At 40.7% G+C, this 21,020-nt stretch overlaps 3 protein-coding genes across 4 annotated transcripts; 2 read left to right on the top strand and 1 right to left on the bottom strand.

Annotated features, from left to right (window-relative positions):
* Positions 1 to 968: 968 nt before the first annotated feature.
* On the top strand, positions 969 to 10,606 carry LOC128766689 (uncharacterized). 2 transcript variants are annotated; one of them, XM_053878264.1, is made up of 6 exons: positions 970 to 1,160; positions 4,192 to 4,338; positions 4,992 to 5,138; positions 6,727 to 7,158; positions 8,842 to 8,999; positions 9,373 to 10,606. In XM_053878264.1, the coding sequence occupies exons 1-6, from the start codon at positions 1,094 to 1,096 to the stop codon at positions 9,412 to 9,414; spliced, it is 993 nt and encodes a 330-aa protein (XP_053734239.1). In that variant the 5' UTR covers positions 970 to 1,093; the 3' UTR covers positions 9,415 to 10,606. The 2 variants fall into 2 exon arrangements, with proteins under 2 accessions (XP_053734240.1, XP_053734239.1); XM_053878265.1 differs by lacking the exon at positions 4,992 to 5,138 and having other exon boundaries at positions 969 to 1,160.
* Positions 10,607 to 10,765: 159 nt separating this feature from the next.
* On the bottom strand, positions 10,766 to 18,286 carry LOC128764131 (uncharacterized). Its single transcript, XM_053873615.1, has 12 exons — positions 17,969 to 18,286; positions 17,701 to 17,778; positions 16,915 to 16,951; positions 16,642 to 16,802; positions 16,484 to 16,565; positions 15,633 to 15,816; positions 15,313 to 15,386; positions 15,104 to 15,180; positions 14,936 to 15,036; positions 14,478 to 14,560; positions 14,204 to 14,347; positions 10,766 to 13,748 (listed from the first exon to the last, which is right to left on the bottom strand). The coding sequence occupies exons 2-12, from the start codon at positions 17,764 to 17,766 to the stop codon at positions 13,576 to 13,578; spliced, it is 1,182 nt and encodes a 393-aa protein (XP_053729590.1). The 5' UTR covers positions 17,767 to 17,778; positions 17,969 to 18,286; the 3' UTR covers positions 10,766 to 13,575.
* Positions 18,287 to 18,509: 223 nt separating this feature from the next.
* mmachc (metabolism of cobalamin associated C) lies at positions 18,510 to 21,020 on the top strand. Its single transcript, XM_053883107.1, has 5 exons — positions 18,510 to 18,605; positions 18,934 to 19,131; positions 19,215 to 19,367; positions 19,445 to 19,621; positions 20,296 to 21,020. Exons 1-5 carry the CDS (start codon positions 18,516 to 18,518, stop codon positions 20,470 to 20,472), a joined length of 795 nt encoding a protein of 264 aa, XP_053739082.1. The 5' UTR covers positions 18,510 to 18,515; the 3' UTR covers positions 20,473 to 21,020.

Below are 21,020 nucleotides of genomic sequence, written 5' to 3'. Positions count from 1 at the left end.
AAAAAAAACTATGAGCGTTTTTTTTTTTTACTGATCACTGGAGTGTACTCCAATTTAATCATTCTACTGTCAAGTATTGAAATGTGATTAATCACAATGCTTTAATTCAAAACAATTTTCATGTTCAAACTAGAGTCGTACACCCACATTTGCCCAGTAAGTATGTCATTCTTCATTGAACTTCAACTAATAATAACTAATCAGAATAAAAAGTTGCAACAGCCCGTTACTTGATGCAACCTACCCTTTTAAAATGTCAAATAACAAATGCAGATTCCAAGACAACATTGTACCTTAAAATCACACTGTATTGTAGTGTTGTCTCTATCGATCCATATTCTTCTGGTTATTTGGGGATCGGCAATGAAAAAAATGGTGGCGACATAGTAAAATACGAAGAATCATATCTTATTTATTTATTCATTTATGTAAGCATACTACGCTTACTCAGACGAGATGGTAATACTGCATCAGATCATCCATTCGAGTGCTTTTATTTATTAAATGAGCGAATGGGAACAGTAACATGTGTTGGACAGTATTGCCATCGTGCGGTTCAAAAGCTACATCGCACTTATAGAACTACTTTGCCAGTCATTCTCAAGAACCAAATCGATTGGGTTCGAATCCCAGTGAACGATGTGAGACCTTGATATTTTGCATGTGGCTTCTGATAAATGCTTCTGCCAAAAGACATGCAAAGTCACATGCTGTGCTCTTAAATGTGATTATAAGCCACGACTCATTCGCGTTTGTTTAAAATTGGAAAAAAAAACTGGCACAGAAGTTGTACACGGTACGTCACTGACGTCAATGACTTCGATAACGCAGGCATCTTTACGGAACAAATCCTGAGACTATTTTGAACACAAACCACGTGGCAAAGAGAGAGCGGGGGTGAGGGGGTGAGGGAGGGAGGGAGGGAGAGTGAGAGAGGAGGGGGTAGGTAGAGACGGGTAGAGAGTGTGCGCCCACAGCCACGCACACACACCAGCGGAGTCTGTGTACAGTAGCTGCTTCCAGGACTTTCCACTCACTCCGTTAGTCTGGGACCGAACACCGAGAAGGGCTGGCTCACCAGAGACTATCGAAGATGGAGACGAAACTGTGCGTGTCACTTTGTGCGCTACTGCTTCTGGGTTTGGGATCTGCAGATCATGGTAAGCTTATTTCACATATCATATGTTTGTTTTCAAATGGAAAAGAAACGCAAAGAGTCACTTTTTTTTTTTTACGCAGCTCAACACACAAATTATATATGCGACAGACGCGTATTCTATTTGACCTTCATTCTATTTTCTGTAGAGGCATATATGTGGTGGAGGAGCCATGTCGCTAACATGACATGTTGCAGCCCATGATGAACGTTGGAAACGTGTTATTCCCAAATCATTTCCTGCCACATCTCTGCCAGCCAACTATTGTCATGTATCAATCGTGCTTGTGTTGGCTCAAACTACGTCTCTCACAGTAGCTCCGCCTCCTTCCTTCTCTGTTTTAACACATCACACACCTCAAACACATCCTGTCTTTCACATGCACCAACTTCCTTTATGCTCTACCTGTTTGTGTTTCAACACTGCCCCTAGCTTCCTCAGTGTCAAGAGGAGTTCACGACCAAGCAATATCACAGGCCCTCGGGAAGATCATTATTGCTTGTTAATGAGCTGAGAAGGACATGGTGATAAATTGCGGCTCTTCTGAGGAGCAGCAGGTTCTGATCTTGGTTTCAAAAACACGTTGCTTTGATCGGAGAATAACTCTGCTGTAGGTGTATAACAACACTAGAGATCGGTGCAGATGACAGCCAGCAGGAAGACTTCTGTCACTTCTTGTGACATTACATGAAAAGATGGCGACCCATTAAGTTGACCTATTAAGAGACAGATTTCTCTGAGATCTCTTCATAAAATTGTTGTCTATACTAGCAATCTCATACTCTTATTATATAAGTGAGATTTAGTAATATGATGACGTTTGAATGACCCTCATGAAAGGCTTGATTGTAACCAGATAGAACCCTATTGTCATATGAGGAGAAAAGAAAACAGAGACTGAATCACTAGTTGTACTTTTAATAACACTGAAAAGTGTATATAGACAACTAATTACAAAACAACAAGATGTCAGTTTGATGCTCAGAACTGCTTACTGTAGTCGGATGAGCTAACTTCAGTTCATACTTCAATGTACTTCTACCACAATCTTCTGATCCATGCATTTTCTCCCAGTGGTAGAGAATGAAATATATCTGTTTTTTTATTTCTCCATTTATTTAATCTGGCCCGGATAAGTTGACCCTGACACGTCAGGCTAGAGGATGCCAGTTAGGACAGAGTGACTTTATCATTTTCATTTAATCACTGACCCGTAATAGTCTGGCCACGCGGTAGTGATGGCCGAGCCCTGAGCTGCAAACATCTGCTCTGAGAGAAACTGTTGGCTGTCAGCCTCCCTGGCAGGGTCAAGAGGCGAGCAACCATTTCCCCAGGTACATGCTGGCTTGAAGACTTGTGACTGAAGACTTTCATATCTTGAGATGCCAGTGTGGCAACAGTGATCCTCTGTAGTGACGCTCACCGCTCCAGCGTTTGACCCTTTGGTTGGCGACCACAGCTGAGGTCGGGACACAAGGACAGCATTATATAAGCCAGCACCTCCGTCTGTTTATGTGCAGCTCTGTTTTTCTGTCTTCTCAGTCTCTCTGTCTCCATCGCGCTGATCAACAGTGTGAGTGATGGTGAGGGTAATGAGAGCGACCGTGGCTGTGCTGCTGCTCTGTAATGACATTATCATACATTAGCACTCTGGTTTTCATCAGCGAGGAGGCGCATGAATCACAGGCAAGTGGTTGAAGGTCTCTATTAAAATGATATTACTTCAAAGACCCGAAATAAATGAGTGGCGTGATGCGGGCTGGAGAAGATGTAAGGTGGAGCGTGCGCTCTGGCCACTTGGTGCTGCAGCCTGAAATGATCTTTGACAGTGTGGTGCCTGCTGCAGACCTCTCTGGCCGTTTAATTATGTCCAACCTCTGGATCAAGCATGCATCTGAGGGGCTGTCAGCTCATCAACAGGATGGGAAATGAGGTTAAAATGCATTTATCTAGAAATGAGCTCTTCTAATTACCATTACTCAAGGCTCTCTTGTTTGCTCCTTGTCTCATCCTGAACATGAATTGTTTGTCTGTCCTACATCAAAACCCATTGCACTGTAAAAGTGGCGCGTGTTGAATCATTGTTGAGTCAATGCTGAACAGTTTACATAAGATCAGACATGGCTGGAACCTAAATCTTTTGCTTTGGTTTGCCCCCACCTGACATGGAGCTTCATTTTCTCTTCACACGTCATTGTATTTTGATAGAAAATTATATATATGATTCAGATGTTGCTTAAATTGATATAATTATTTCTTCACCTCTTTATGTTTTGAAGTGTAATGATTGTGAGTTCATGACATAATGGCATCAACACGACCTCCAGACGCACCTGAGCTCTTACTGAGGGGCTGGATAGCAACCAGCTCAAATATATCCTGTGCAAAAATGGCCATACTCCAAAGCCAGGCCCATCAGAGCATACCAGCAAAAGCTTGGTTCTCATGGGAGAGTCAGATTTCAATCGATTTCTTTCTCTCATCGAATGTGCTGATAATGTGAGGTAGCTAGATTATCTGGTAAATTTATCTGTGTTTCCCTTGCTAGCTCAGTCGAACTGACTATTGGTGTCTGTTATGTTTTATGCACATTTGACTTGGTGTTCTTTGCTACATCTGTCCTGAAATGTCTTTGGTCCCAAGTGCTGACTGTATGTCACTATTTTACATTAGAAATTGCTAAATAATTTCTGTAATAGAAGTAAAAACTAACAACAAACTTATACAAAATAGCGATTATGATGACATAAAAGAATCCCAGACACCCTTCTCTTTACAAAACACAGCCAACAAGGCAACATCTTGCATCACTTTCACTCTTCTTAGCTGCTTCTTCCTTCTGCTCAACACACACAATCAATCCATGAACTTGTGTCGCAACTTTTTTAGCGTCTTCAAGGGATTAATAATGGTGAAGTGAGCCTGACCTGTACAAAAAGGAGCCGCATTTTCTACACACTCTTCTATACACTTGTGTTGCCTGATGTTGCACATGTTAAGCTTTCATCTGCTTGTCTTCATCACCTGTCTTCAGGTTCAGACCAGAGTGTTTCCTCACCCAGCACCACTGCACCTGAAGCCAGAACTAAGAAGACAGACACCCCAGTTCCTCATGAGGACACCCAAAATGTCACTCAAAAGAGCACCACAGCGACCCCTGCCGCTGCGACTCCACCTGATGGTAGCTATCTTTCAATTATCAGCACTCAATTTGTGGAAAAAAATATCATGACGTGTTGGAAAACTGTCAGTATTAAAGTACAGATGCAGATAGAGAAGCTTTTGTTTTAGCGGAGCTGGAGTGCATCATCCTGAGAATTTGGATCATGAGATTATCTGGTAAATTTAGCGCTATCGGCGTTTCCCATGCTCGCCCGGTCGAACTGACGAATTGTGTCTGTTAGTTTATTTGCACATTTGACTTGGCTTTCTTTGCTACATCTGTCCTGAAATGTCTTTGGTCCCAAGTCCTGATTGTATGTCACTATTTTAGATTAGAGATTGCTAAATAATGTCTGCAATAGAAGTAAAAACTAACAACAAACGTACACAAAATAGCGATTATGATGACAAAAAAAGAACCTCAGACACCCTTCTCTTTACAAAACACAGCCAACAAGGCAACATCTTGCATCACTTTCACTCTTCTCAGCTGCTTCTTTCCTCTGCTCAACACACACAGTCAATCCATGAACTTGTGTCGCAACTTTTTTTAGCGTCTTCAACGGATTAATAACGGTGAAATGAGCCTGACCTGTACTAAAAAGGAGCAAAATTATCCCGATGTTGCACATGTTAAGCTTTCATCTGCTTGTCTTCATCACCTGTCTTCAGGTCCAGGCCAGAGTGTTTCCCCACCCAGCACCACTGCACCTGAAGCCAGAACTAATAAGACAGACACCCCAGTTCCTCATGAGGACACCCAAAATGTCACTCAAAAGAGCACCACAGCGACCCCTGCCCCTGCGACTCCACCTGATGGTAACTATCTTTCAATTATCAGCACTCAATTTGTGGAAAAAATGTCATGACATGTTGGAAAACTGTCAGTATTAAAGTACAGATGCAGATAGAAGCTTTTGGTTTAGGGGAAGTGAGCTAACAGCTGTGTGTAGATAGTGAGATGTGATAAAATGCTGTGGGACTTTTCACAGAGTGTTGAGAAGTGAAACAGCTCACTCCTCACACATACATCCCATATTCACACTGGTAATGAAAAGGGTAGTGCACCCATATTATTCATAAAGCGGCGTTGTGAAGACAAAACTTGGGGGATATTCCCAGTTCAGACTATTGGTCTTTTTTATTATTAATATTATGTGTTTTACTTCAGAATTAAAAATACATATGAAAATATAATCGGAAATAAATGTGAATATCCAAATGTTTACAAATTTTTCAATGGGAGGTATGTTAATATGTCACTAAAGAGAGCAGTGAATTTATATTCAAAAGGAGGAAATAAATAAAAGGTTTATGTATGCAAATGGAAAAAAGGGATAATAAATTAATATAATCAGAAATGGGGAAATAAATACAAATATATATGGAAATTAGGCAACAATAAACGAATATATGTGAAAAGAAGAAATATATATGAAAATAAAATGGCGTTAACAATGAATGAATTGACATATCCTTATATTTCTCCGAGGAACAGTGACAGATGGAACCCAAGTTTGTGGTAACTTGAAGAGAGGGTGACTAGGACAACAAACGTAGGAGTTAATAGGTTTATTTATATGTGAACAGAAGGCTGAAAAGACAGGAAAGAGGACCAAGGTCTGGACCGGGAGAGAAGCACACAAAGAGAACCATGGGAGTAAAACCTGAAACAGAACTAAACACGGTATGATCGAGTAAAGCAAAGAATAGAAATAGATGACAGTCAACTCACCAAGAACTATGGCAGCAAAAATGGAACTGAAATTCATGTGGTCAACACACAATGAATGTGGGAAAAAGCTATAAATAGGAACAGTGATAGAAAACTTGTGATGAGTAGCACCCAGTCATGGCTGCCCTGGTTAACAAAGGGGCGTGTGACGGTCGAAAGTCTCACGGAAATTTTGACCACGAAAGGTTCTAGCACCACAAATTGAGAGCCGGAAATCACAATCACGAACATACCGCAAAAAGAGCGTCCAGTCACCATCTTCAAAGCAAGGATGTCCTGGCACACAGTAATGGATCCAGGAAGCTTTTAAGACGGGGGTCGATAGCTGAGTGCAGATTGGTACCATGTGTGTGCCAGTACTGGTGAAGCGAGGAAGAGCACTGCTGCATGGATGCAGGAAGTCTACAACAAAATTAATATTTCAGCGTCACTGAAATATTTACACCCCCAAACTGGCTTTTTTGACAGACTACTCCTTTGCTTCATTTTGGCTTCATTTTGCCCTCAAGTGTGAAAGGATAAGAGTCTAAAGCCATGGTTCGCCAGAGACATGCCTTTTCCCAGCAGAGAGTGAATCATCTTGTGAGGGGATTTCCAGAGTTGCCGGTTTTTTTTCAAAATGTAAACATAAACAACCATTTGCTTGTATCTAACAGTATTGGTGTTTTGCAGGTGCAATGTCTCACCGCATCCTCATGACCAACCAAACAGGTGATGCAAATAGGAATCAGAATACGACGTTGGAGCCCCCACTTGTCACCACAGCCATTTCCTCGAATGAATCTCACAGTAGCAACAGCACATCAAGACCCCTTAAAGTCAATCACACATCTTCATCTTTGGTTTCTGTGGTGACATCAGACCCTCTCAAAGAGACACACACGTCCACCACAGTTCCACCAGCAAAGTCCACCACTGCATCCGACTCAAGTCCCATCTCCACAAAGGTGATCAGTAGTTCTCATCCAACCACCAACGTTTTACAGCATAGTGAGTCAACCACTCAAGTCCACATTAAGGCCTCAACTAAACTGGCGAACATCACCACCACAAAGACTGAAATCCACACTGACACATCATCCAAGCTCAACATAAAGGGAGACAGTAAGTGCATTTTCTTATTTTAGTTCTGGTCTTTGTTTTGAGCTTGTAAAATATCACAACAACAGAAGCTCTGTTCTATGTTTATCAAGCACAACAGTCACTTCTGTACACACACACACAGACACAGACACACACACTCTTCCCACGTTCACAGATTCTGTCATCAGCAACAACAAGGTCACAATCCCAGCTCTGTTGGGACTGGCAGTCATGGGACCAACCAGTTGAGCCTCATGCTGTGTCTGTCGTCTGTGTCTTAACTGAATTATTTATTTATTCTTCTGAATCCACAACACTGCAGATTTCCCTTTTAGATACGCTTCTCCGCCATTCTAATATCTCATTCTGCGGTATTAGAACGGAAATGCTCTACACTTGAGGGAGACAAACTTAGAATTTCCGTATTTTTAGAAATAATAGAAGAAATATAGTTACATATATATAGCTAGTTTTATATAAATAGATGGTTGTATAACACATAATTTCATACAGAGAAAACATATTTCATATGTTTTACATTGCTTACAGGAAGTTTTTCAACATCGTCTGCACTGGACATGCGACAGAAAAAAACATAGAAAATATGAATAAAGAATTAAGTAATCCGTTTTTCTTAAATGAGAAAACTACTCCTGAATTACAGTTCAAAGAAAAAAATAAGAATAATGAAAAATGATTTTTTTTTAACGTCACATAAAAGAAAAACATGAAAGAAGAACAAAAACAAAAAGAAACAATGTGGGAATAGAAATAAAAAAACCTGCACTGAAAATGTTAGAAGGCCAGAACAGTAATACTTTACATCTCTGTGGTTGAAGTGTTGCCTCCCCTTCTCTTTTCTCCAGAGACAGAGAGTGTGTGGTTGTTGCTGCTTTGCATGAGAGGAAATAAAAGTTTACACTGGAAGGTTCTGTAGCAACATCCTTATATAGAAATCAGGGAAACACACTGCTCCTGCTCAGGCGTCACCACCGTGGCCAGGCCACGAATGATAACATGCAGCCTCAGAACAGGCGGCCTCGTCCTCCTAGAATAAAGTGACAGAACACTGGTTTTTGTGTTCACATATGTCCATGACTTTGCTCTGTCAGTGAACAGCAGGCAGGTTTAGCTTCCTGTGTCTGACATTTCCGCTCCAAACAGAGTGATTAACATGTGCCACACTAGTCTAAATTTAACCTCAGCTGCAGGGTTAGTGTATGAGATTTCTGTTCTAACTGTTCAGGGGTGAGAAACCAGAGCCTTTCTGAATGAAAGCAGTTTTTTCCCCTCTTCCATACTAACATCCAATACTACAATCACAACAATAATGCATCAGTGGATAAATGTGGACTAAGACGGGACGGTAGTGATCGTGAGCATATTGATGGCGATATAAAACCACGTCTGAGTGCTGCTTATCCACAGAGGAGGTTTAAACTGCTGAAAAGGTTAATGGTTTGATGCAAAGTCTGGTCAATTTCATTTCCAAGTGGCCACATTATATACTGTGAATGTTGTGAGAGGCCGTCAAGACTAAAGACTGGAGAATCTTGGATTTAATCATTCAACTTAAATAGTAGTTTCATTGATATTAAAATAGTATGAAAATGAAAAGTCATTTGGAATTTGGCCCCACTTTGCCCACATCTGCTTGAGTATGACAAAAACGCTGTTTCACATCCATGCTTTCTGTTTCCGCAGCCAAGAAGGACAGTAAGTCTCCTCCACTAGACCCCCTCCTTGCTGGCCTGGTGTCAGCCTTCATCATCACTGCCGTCATCATCACCCTGCTCCTCTTCCTCAAACTGAGGCGAAGAGACACCAGACCTGAGTTCCGCAGGCTGCAGGAACTGCCCATGGTGAGCTCACAAGGACTAAGTGCACTCACGAAGTGATCGTTTCTTTTTGTCACGTCAGCATCAATGCTGATGACATATACAAGCCGCTGACCTGCGGACGATCAGTGAAGTACTCACAACTTAAACCCTGAATATGGCGATGAAGACTCCTGAACAACTGGGTCATTATAGTTGGGTTAAGAGTCCTGCTTGAGGTTAGCCATTTGTTTCTGATGGTTAAGGGTGAGAAGCATTATGGAAATGAGAGGTCCTCAGAAAAATAGCAAAACAAAAATGTTTGCGTGTGTGATTTTGTCTTCAGCAGGTTGTGACTTGTGACCATCAGGAATCCTAAAGCTTCAGCGTTTACAGTGTCTCTGTGTTCATTTGACAGGATGACATGGAGGACACACCCTTGTCCATGTACAGCTACTGACCCAGGATGACCTGGTCCATGTTCAGAACTCCTCACCAGGATCATGGCTCGCTTTGATTCTGGTTTCTCGCCCAAAAATTCCCGCACGCGCACAGGACTCTGCACAGGCTACAGCCGCTCTCAAGCATGCATCGGATCATCTTCAGCAGAGATGATATGTGAGAGAATGCAAACAGTGCCTCTGTTATTTTAATGTTAGCCAGCCCAAATGTTTAAGTGACTGCTTAGGGACGTTCCAAGTTATGGAATCAGATGTGCCCACATTGTTAGGAAATGGTACAACATCAGGGGAACCTTCATCTGGGTTGACCTGAAGTCTGCTTCACTGTCTGCTCTCCGCTGTGAATCCAGTCAACTGAACAAAGCAGTGACTCACAGCAGAGCTCTGATTTCAGTGTTGTTGTGTTTGCACTTTACTTTTTCAAGTGTGTGTGTGTGGGGGGGGATACAAATATTGTCCGTGTATGTGAGAATCGTAGCTTTCAGATTAGATGTGTGAGTCTGGGTTAGAGAGCGTTTGTACATGTTGTGTATTTTTAAATTTATGCCACGGATTAGCCTATTTAATATTTGTCACTCTCAGGCCATCCACTTAGATTTTCATTTTCAGGATCATATCTGTCAAATAGAGAGTGCCTTACAAATACACTGTGTACTCCAGTGCTTTAGCCCCATGACTTCTCTAACTGTAAACCAAATCAGTAGCAAGAATGGTGGTAAGAAATACTACTGATGCTTGTCTGTCATAACGCCCATGCTTTTGTCATATTTCATGGTCTGATTGAGTATCCAAACATTGTATTTTGTAGCTAATTTTCCAAAAAGGGCAAGTGAATGTGACTTTCTACTGGATTGCAGTGATGAGAGAAACCAGCGAGTGTCTTTAGATGTTGTGCAACAAGTCAGAGTGTTAATAATAATAATATTGAACCCAGGATAAACAATGGAAATGATAGGAATGTGAAGTTGTGATGACCAAGTTGATATGTAGCTACCTGATGTACAATGCCTTTCGTTGAACTCCTGTTCTGTTACACAAGTCATTTCTGTTGCAAAGTTGTGGCCATGTTATTTCTTAAAATGTTGAATACATTTGTGAAAGTGGTGTGAAAATTGGTGACTACATTTTGCAGAAAAATATGGATCCCTGTTTTGCCATTAAACATACTTTGACATCTACAAACACTTCTTTCGTCATTTGAGATTATAAAACAAAGGAGTTGATGAGAGCATTTACATCTACATAGGGGGCCTCATGTAAACTCTTGAAAAAAACATGACAGTCACTAACAGTATCAGTATAACTACACTGAATAAAAAAAGAATTATCAGTTCAGAATTTTATTGTTTTTTTATGGACATATGTGAACTAATCTTTACAAGCAAAACAGTCTTTTTTTATGACGACGTTTTCTGATAAACCTTTAACTAAACCACCGAGCTCTTAGATTCAGGTCCATGGTTAGTACCATAGATTACAATACAAATTCAGTGAAACACAAACATTTCAGGCAATTCCACAAGATACGATACTATGATTGCACCATATGGAACACCTAATGCTTTATAAACACATTTTGTTCATGGCACTGTTCATTAAAAAAAACGCAAACAAAGATTAGTAATATTTCACAAGTCAATACAAAAATCACAAACAAAACCCTTCATTGTGATACAAACAAGTCACCTATACAAACGTCATCTACATTCATTCAGTCTTCTCTTCTTGCCCTGAGCAGCTGGCAAAAATACCATCAACATTTTAAGACAAACTTACAAATAACAAAGTTGACCTTTACATTCAGCTGATTCATTGCGTGTGAAGAGAACAATACTTGGCCATTGAAATACAAGAAAGAAATAACAGCCTCATTCATGAGCTATTATCTTCAGCAACAAACAAGATAGTTCTTTATAAAATCTGTAAACACAGCTACACAAAAAAGCTACTTTATTCAAACAAAAGTTGAACTGCTGACCGGCGTGGCACTATGTCTTCATAGAAAAGCAGCACAGTCACAATGATCTCTTGCATTATATCGGTCTGCACTCCCTCAGTGGGGGCGTCTGGACACTGAAATATTTAACAGCCTTACACCGGGCCTGGCACACTGTGACTCATGTCAGACAGACCTGCTGGTACAACAGGAATTGAGAGCAGATGGAGACCACAGTGGTGCGGAGGGGTGTGGGAGTCGCCCCCAATTTGTTTCCATTTGTGCTCACTTGAATTGGACCTGCAGGAACCACCAATTCACCACGTGCCTCACATGACTCGTGCCAACTTGATCTGACGAAGTATCGCCCAAGTTAAAGCTCTACCAAAACTAAATACAGTAGAGAGGTTCCCTACTGAGTCACAAGTTCTTACAGTCATATTCAAATTACAATAAAGCGCTGAAAAATTGAACCTTTACTGTACAAGCTGTTAAGGCAAACATAAGAGAAAAGTAATGGCCAATGAATTAATAAATGACTGAGATGACTGATTTTATCCTCAAAGCAGGATTCAGAGTAAATTTTACAACATTCTGTAGCAGCTAAGTCATCAACCAACTTGCTTCTACAACCTGCTTCAGAACCCATTTCAGAACTATTTCACAGTAAGCAGGGTTTGTTTATCTTTCTTTGTTTAAGGCTGATATTCACAACGATAAAAGGCCTCTTATTTTCCCCCACCATACAGGATGCTAGAGAAGATAGACATCAAATGAAAACAAGATTGTATTAGCACAAAGCCACAAGAAAATTTGCGAACCAGCTCATGGTTCTGAAGGTATTTTTGAAACAGCAAACAAAGCACTGATCGTATAATTAAAGAGATATGTTTATGAGGCAAGTCAGCTCTTCCTCTAACCGCTCATCGGTGGTTTCTCTTGAATCACTTCTGCTAAATCGCAGTCTTGACCAGACAGCATGGAGGATTTACCCAGCGAACAATCTCCCATCAGAAAAAAAACTTTTCACAGATTTGGAAGGGAATCACAGCCACTGCTCAGAAACAAGGTCAGACCTGTAGTTTTTTTGAGTTGACATGTTGAGGGTGTGGTAGCGCCGAGTGTTTTGAGTGCCGATTTAGAAAACTAGAAAAACTGAATTATTACTCATTTCCCTCTCATATGTGCTGCAGGCTACAAGGGACAGGGAGGCAGCCAGACATGATTCGGACAAATGCTGGTAAAAACATTAGTACATGTTAACGGTAAGACGTACAGGTACAGACGTAGCACAGAAGTGCTTCACTGGACAGCTCTCATGAAGCATTTTGACCTCACTAAAGGATCAGATAACTGACCAATCTTAACATGAAGCACTAAAAGTCAGACTCAGTCACCCATCACACCAAACAATCACGTTATTAAAGAGGTGGAGTGAAAGTTGAGGGTCATGGAACAGAAACACCTTTGAAACACAGATCTTTGGAAATGAATTACAGCTCATCTGTGAAAGGTCGGAAAAGTCACAAGTTGCACAACCTAGACCTGAACCCAGGCTGACTCATATCCAAACCTCATTCTGCCATTTTCATTAAAAAAAAAAATCCCCTTTTTAAGTTAACAAGCAGATGCATGAAAGCATCAGTGACATCACTAGTGCCACTGAAAACAATGCAAAAGTACTAACCAAACAAAATTTTAACTCACCGTTTCATACACTTTACAAGAGCTTTTCAATATGAATATATGATACAAATGAAACATGAGATCATCATTAATAAGCTGTATGAGGTTTGAGATAAAGATGCAAGAAAACACAAATGATATGCAGATGCCATCTGCTTCTGTTTTTAGCTTGCTTTTTGAACCATGACAGGTTCAACAAAACTAAAAGTATTAAAACACCCATGGCACACAGCGATTGTAGTCATTAACACTGTTTGCTTTAGTATCTCTTAAAATATTTTGGGCCAAATAGCCCTTAAAAACGGCAGTTGAATGCAGACGGTTCAAATACTATATGAACTTGAAGATGAACAGTTACTGAGCATGCACTGGTTGTATATGTTAACTTAAAGTCTTCTCAGCAGATTGTGTTGTGATAGTTGAGATATTTGTAAAATTCCACAATGAGATTAAGACACTTTTTTCTCTGGATCATCTGACAACATGGAATCAATCAATGAAAACATCCGAGCTACTTTGGAATGCCAGCTTCAGCGTCCTAAACTGTTGACAGATCATTGAGGCTCAGATCAGACTCTGACTCTGCAGGAGCATCATCACCCAGGAGGTTGTCACTATCGTCATCCTCATCCTCCAGATCAGTTGCTGGACTGGAAAAGTTGCTCTTCCTGGACTGAACGCTTAGACGCACTGTCGACTTCTGAGGAATAGCTGGGGGGAACAAAAGGAAAAATAAAGGGAAAGAATAAAGAGTATACGTGGTGAGAGGTATGTGTAAATGTGAGAATGGAGTGAGAAAAAGAATGGATATCTTGAATGTTTGAAAGACTGGCTCAGTGACTCAAGTTTCACTGCGATGAATATAAGGGTGAAGCCACATGTTGTGTGGGAGGGCGGGGGAAGGAAATTACGTGTTCCATCTTGTGGCAGAATGTTATTGCATGATGCATCGGACAGAATGTGTCACTGGGGTAGTCAGTTTCACTATCAGCCAAATATTGACTTGCATACGCAGCTATACATTCCATTAGGCCATAGTTTGTGTGAATGTGTAATGGCTCTGACAGCTTTAGGCAGAAACTGGTCTTCTAAGCAAAGATAAGTCTCATTTAAGATATTTAAAAGTCAAATGAGCAGCATCCATGTTTGCAATGATTTGTTCTCACTTTGCTCTTTGTCGTCCAGCCAGGACAAATCATCGGAGCTGATCTCAGCCAGACTCGGTGTTGGACTGAAGTCGTCTGAATCAGAGTCTGGCTTCGTCTCTAAAATCGTGACCCCTCGTCTCTGATGATGAGCAGGTGACAGACCTGTGGGCGAAAGAAAAAGCGCTATGAAACTGAGTGTTTATGATTTGTTTTTCAGAAAAACTAAAGAAACACCAGAACCCTGTGTATACTGCTTTACAACATGATGCATGCATCAACAGTGGTGTCTTGCCTGATGCCTGTGGTGACAGCGTTGATGGGTCATTTTCTCGGAGAAGACCGTGAACCTCTTCCTTCAGCTCTGACACAGTTGCACTGTCGGAGCACATGGTCGGCATTACGTTACATTCTGGTTACACGGTCTAAATATCAGGATTATTATTTTTCTGGTGCAATGCGGACACTGTCTAGCATACTGACATGAATTCATTCCTTTCATTGAACCAGTTCATTATCAACTGTACATATGCAACAACTATAATCACGCTCTGCAACAAAATCTCAATGTTCACACTTTTACACATCGACTGTGTGCATTCTTCCTTCATTTCTGCAGCCAAAAATAAACTCAAAATACTAAACAGAAACCAGTGATGCAACCATACAAAACACTCATCAACTGAAAAGCACTCAGTTGTCCCACCTTGCACACGCATCAGTGAAATGCAGACCCATGTGTAGTCTTTCTACCTGACTTGGCGAAACTCTTGTCGTGTCTGTGAATACTGGGAGACGGTCTTCGCCAGATCAGTGCTGTGACTCCTGTAGCTGTCAGTCAACTCCTGCAGTGTCTAAATACGTGAAGCAAAGATTAAAACTCAAGTGCTTTTATGCATGACAAATGGAAGCGGCAAGCACCTTGCAAGTTCTATCGTAGTGTCGCCGAGCCTCTCTGGCCTCCATTTGCTGGGAGAACAGGTCCTCCTCTTGTCTACCTGTCAGGAAATGAAGAGGGAGCTTAAGCAGGACCGGGCTTGTCTTTGTTTTACAGGGCAGTGTTGCATTATACAAATGAGTAGTCCCACAGTATCAGTACAAGTGATCATTTATTTGCTGATGTGACTCACTTAATCGCACTTTCAGTTGATCCACCTCACGTCGCAGATGTTCCATCTCATCTCTGTGAACGTTGGAACTGAAACTATAAAAAATAAATGAATAAAAAAGAAAGAGAGATTAAATGAAAATATACTGTATGAAACCAATCCTGGGAAAACACACACAGGAAGCATTTGACTGGGAGAGAAAGAAGTGGCCAGCTGTGAACTAATAAAATACAAGGAATTTACCAGAAGGAACAATTATTCTAATATATAAATAAGATTCTTTGTGACAACAGAGAACACTCATATCATAGCACAACCCCACCCTACCCGAGATCTACTACCTTTCCTCCAGGTTGCCTAGAGAAGTGGCTCGGGCGATATGTCCTCGCAAACTGCTGAGCTCGCGTCCCACCTCCCTTCGCCACTGCTCCATCTTTTTCTCCACTCCTGGGCTGTGAGTCTTCCTCACTTCATCCATCTCCCTTTCCCCATACCTCAGTTCTTCTCTCAGCCTGTCAACCTCCTCTGGAAAAGAAGACAGATGGCATAAGGATGGGGGAATTTTTTTTCCTCTCTGCAAGACTGAGTAGATGAGCATGATTCATCATATTTAAATATAGATGATCTGTTTCTAAAAGAGTGAAAGAACGTTTAGCACCAGCTGAGGTGGAAGGATGAGTAAGCATTTACTGCTGGAAACTAAATGCGGCAACAGCACACATACATGATGGCACAAGCATTGATACACTGACCCAGTCTCACACACTCAATTACACCCACGCAATTATTACATAATAACACCAGCAACACCAAGACTTGTGCAACAAACTTAAGATGACTGTATTGTCTGTGTCATAGTTGTATTGAGGTTCCATCAACAATCTATTTTTCTTTCTTTTTTTCTTCTTTTGCATTCATTTTATTCTGTATTGTGTGAAGATTCTGTATGGTGAGTTTCAGTTCTAATCCAATTAATATAGTAGCATTGAATTGAACTAAAGCTTCCAAAAAGTCCCAGTCATCCTTTACATAAATAATTCATAAATGACAAATTAAATTGTGTTTATGATGATAACTCGCTTTTTAGTATTTGATTTTTTTTAATGACTTAAGAGAAGAGTTCTTCCTGTGTGTGTGCGAAAAATGTTTCACATTCATGTAAACACAGCTGATGCTCATCATTTTCAGTTACCTTGGAGGGCTTGAATGTGGGATTGGTGGGACTGTCTCTCTCGCTCCATGTTATAAAGCCTCTTGGTTAGAGACTCAATGGCCTTAAAAAAAGTTTGTACTTGTTTAAATCACACATAAGAGAATGACACCACATCTTAACCATAACAACTCGAAAACCTGGTTTTGCAGCTGGACTTGTGACTGGACCGCTGCAATGTCTGACCACTGAACAGCACGGCTGAGAGACGATGACGGTTGATGGTGAAGGGAGGCTCGAGGAGGAAGAGCAGGAGGGTCTAGATGTACATAATGGCTTCTCTCTCTTTCTGGAAACAGATCTACAAACAACAAAAGAGAGACATCCCGGTGTGAGAGGGTGATGGAGTAAAAACAGCCAATAGAAATAGTTGAATTTTGATTTGGCACCAAGAGCAGGAAATGTTGCTTCACCTTCCTGGCAAAGTTTCCGTGGTGACGCCAGTCTTTCCTGTGAACTCATGAAAGAATTTCAGTTATTTTTTCAACACAGTTATTTTCCCACAACTAGACGAGCGGAACGTTTGCAGCGCATCGCTGCCATCTACTGATTTTACAAAACACAAGTTAAGTTCCAGAGAATGAAAATAACAAGTGGGAATAAATAGTTTAATTTTCTAAAAGTCGTTGATTTATTAAATGTCAGTGTGTTGTCCCTTAATCTTGTGGCAGGGGAACCCTTTTCAGATTCAAAGACACCAGACCTGAATAGTTTTAAAATAGCCTGTTCATTGTTCATCCGCCTATATAAACGCAAAACATCCAGTTTCAGAATAGTCTGATTCAAAAATGTCAGTCAAAAGTTAGTCAGAATACATTGAAGTGTCTTTGGAAAACAAAGCATTAATTTAACTGCAAAAGTATCTAGCAACAGCAATACACAACAAAATGTTATAAAGGTTTTTAATTCTGACTGCAAACAAAATTAGTCTTCATTAAGCAGCTCAAACACACACACACCAATCCCAGCAATTTATATCAATGACTAACTCACAGAAAGGTTTCAGACAATGCAAAACGACCTCTACAAGGAAATGGCAAACTATTTTATCTGAATCTGTCACTTTGGAAATCACTCTTTATACCCTCCATCTTTAGAGCAGAAATGGCATCTAAAACATGGGAGTAAAATGCTGTGCTAAGTGGCTAAGACAGGCACCCAATGACAGATGATATACACTGCAAGGGAAAACTTCTCACCCTCATTTTGGCCACACTTCCATCTGCAGCTGACAGGATGGAGCTCAGCTGATTGTCCCAGTTCATTACTCTGCGATCCTGGAAACCAAAGTGTGAAGCTCAACATTCATTCACTCGTATGACATCTGTAACAAAGTAACACATCGCAGCGGTGTGATCTTCGACACCAGAAGATAGAGTTACACCACTGATGCCCGTGTCAGTTACTGCCAACAGAGAACAGGCTAATAATAATAATGTCATTAAGAGTCATCGAGGAATAACCAACCTCTTTCCAGCCACCGAGAATAGAAGCCAGAGGCGGTGCGTCACTCTGGGGATGCTGAACTTCACCTCGACTCACAAAAAAGAAGGCTAAATAAGCGTCAACGCAGGACGACACATACTTAGCTTCGGCTAAGCAGTGACGACTAGTTTAATCACTGCTGTTGAGCACAGGTTGCTGGGGGAAAATATCTTTGGCCTTCCAACCGATACAATTGAGATAGAACTCGAAGCCGAAACATTTCAATTCGGGAGGGGCCAAAAAAACAACTGTGAGCGTTCCCAGAGGCTCAGACACACAGTAGTCCACTTTTAAATCCAGGTGCCCGCAAACTGCAGCGTGATGACGCAGTACGCTCGCGCGTCTGGGTGACGTAAAAAGTAACGAAATGGATACAAATGTCTTTTGGAATATATATATTTTCATCCGTTAAATATTATGGGCATTGGTTAATATTACATATTATTTAAATGTAAAAAAATATGAATATTATTGTAAAAAAAACTTGAGAAAATGCAATACCCATAATGCACTGCCACTGCAAACAGCAATGGCGGACTCTACTGTCAACATGGGAAGTGTAACAGGACTTTTGGAGGACTATCTTTCGAAATTTGGCTTTGAAGTACATCCGCTTAAGGTGTTAAAACAGTTACCTTTTTTCCTAGTGCTTCTCTGTATGTTGTATTTCTAATGCGTTGAAGTTTTTCGAGGCTTGAGAAATGGTCAAGGTTTGATTTATTATTACTGTTGTTATTATTAATTTGAGGGAAGAGGAAACCGAGGACAGGGTGAGATATCCAATTAACAATTCCAATTATTATTAATTGGAATCGTGTCTAAATCTCAGATGTATTTGTTTATTTTGATCCTTTTTTTTTTCTTTAGATCAATTAATAATATCCTATCGATGGGGTAACTATCAAATCTCAGCCTCTGTGTCTGTCCAATAATAGTTGTGTTTGCAGGTTGGCTGGTACAACTCGGTGCTTCAAGAATCTTTGCACCTACATTTCCCTGACAACTGCCTGGCTGTGTTGGTGCTCAGCACTCCTACTATGTTTGAGAAAACCTTCCTTCCCTTCATAGAACAGAAGGGATGCCAGGGGCTGTCAGATCCCATAGACCAGTGTGTCAGAGACTGCATCTCCACTGCCGTCACCCAGGTGTGTGTCTTTGTGTGTGTACCGATTGTTGCGTAGCAGTTTGTTAAAAAAAATCAACTCACAATTTTTCTCCTCTTTTCAAGTGTTTTCCACATCTGGATGTGGATGTAATGTATGACTATGAACTGCTACCTAGCAGGAAGCCAAAGTTTTTGGCGCAGACGGCTGCTCATGTCTCTGGTGCTGCTTATTACTACCAACAGTCCAATGTCCCAGACCAGCCATGGGGGGCAAAAGTAATAACACATTTAAGAAACAAAAGACGTTGTTCTGTACAAATACTCTCGATGGCCATTACAATCTGTATTTTCAGAAAATGTTCGGAGTGTGTGTACATCCAAAATACGGAGGCTGGTTTGCCATAAGAGCTCTCTTGGTGTTTACTGGTGTGGAAGTGGACTCGGATCTGGCGCAGCCCACTCCAGTTGACTGTGTGCCGACAAGGGAGGGCAGGATTCAACTACTGGAGAGTTTCAATCTGCATTGGCAGGTAACTGTTGACGCATTTAGATAGTTTCACTGATTGTTGGTTTTGTAATTTTGAATGTATCAAGTCCACCATGTTGCCAGTCTATCTTCTTAAACAAGTTGTGATTTTAAACAGACCCATTGTTTTATTTTTTAGTTTAGTTAGTATGTTTGACCAATTCAGAGTGTTTGATTAGGAAGAGGTCAGCTACTATTTTCAATGGTGAATAAACTGTACCTCTGTGATCACATTCTTCTCCAATTGCACCAATCACAGCTCAAGTTCAAGATCAAGTTCTGGTAATATCTATTTTTACCTCATGTGCGAGTAGACTGGGATTCATGAAGGTTTCAAGCCGTCTGCAGGTTATTTTGCCGGGAATTATGTCAAAGAAATATGTAGCTAAGGCTTCACTTGAGTGAGCAGACATTTAAGAACAGTCTAAACTTAACTTCTGTCTGTTTTGCTGATTTATTGCACAAAAAGATCTACAAAATGTAACACTCATGGTCTGCTCTTGAGTTCCTAAAGATGGCTCAATGGCTATAAATGATTGCAATAGGGTCACGCAGAAGGTGAAAACAATTTGCTGCACAGCTTTAATTGTCTAGGACCAGTCTTGTGTTGTGACATCAGAAATGTTTATGGATGGAATTTTTCAAAGTGAGTAATGGCCTTTTTTTCCTCATCTTCAGGACTGGAGCTACAGGAACATCATCACTCCTATCCAGACCTACTCTCAGAAACAACAGGAGTATTTTGCCACCAAACCCAAGCAGCGTTTTGATCTGCTCAGGTCTTGGGGATTGGCACCAAAAAAGAATGAGCCGACTCCGTATGTTTCAGATTCGACAACAAACAGTCACTACTGATGGAAGCTAACGTGGTCCCCTTGAGGATTACAGTACCTTCTTAAAGTCTGCATCTTACAAATATTTAAGTCAGTGACTTGAAATGTAAATTATTGAACTTAATATTTAATATATATTATTTGTTGGGTTGACTAAAGAGAAGCCAAAATTCCTCATACTGTAAGGTTTTTCTTTGCTATGTTTACAGCCAAGTGCACTTGATGGTGATGTGCCTATGAATGACTATGTTTCTACACACTAAGTGACTTAATGGGTGGGGCTGTTGTGAGTGAAAGAGACTTTTGACTTTGTGAAACAGCTGCTATATATTTAGCATTTTTTGCAGCAGTCCTTGAAACATTAAGGCAAATATTCCCCTAAGCATTAGACCTTGCCGTTTACTCGTCCATGTAACGGTTTTATTACGAGTCTTTTATTATCCACCTTGTCTTTTTTTGATCCAAACATGTTATCCCTCCTTTGATTTGATTGATCTTTGCATCATCGGTATCGGTTTTGGAGCAAATCTGTCATATCCACAGGCTAGCTAAATAAAATGAATGAATAAA

Source organism: Synchiropus splendidus, chromosome 1 (genome assembly GCF_027744825.2).
Source record: "Synchiropus splendidus isolate RoL2022-P1 chromosome 1, RoL_Sspl_1.0, whole genome shotgun sequence".
In the NCBI taxonomy this organism is placed as follows: Eukaryota; Metazoa; Chordata; class Actinopteri; order Syngnathiformes; family Callionymidae; genus Synchiropus; species Synchiropus splendidus.
Note: the sequence above shows the minus strand (reverse complement) of the source record. Positions and strands in the feature narration are given on the sequence as shown.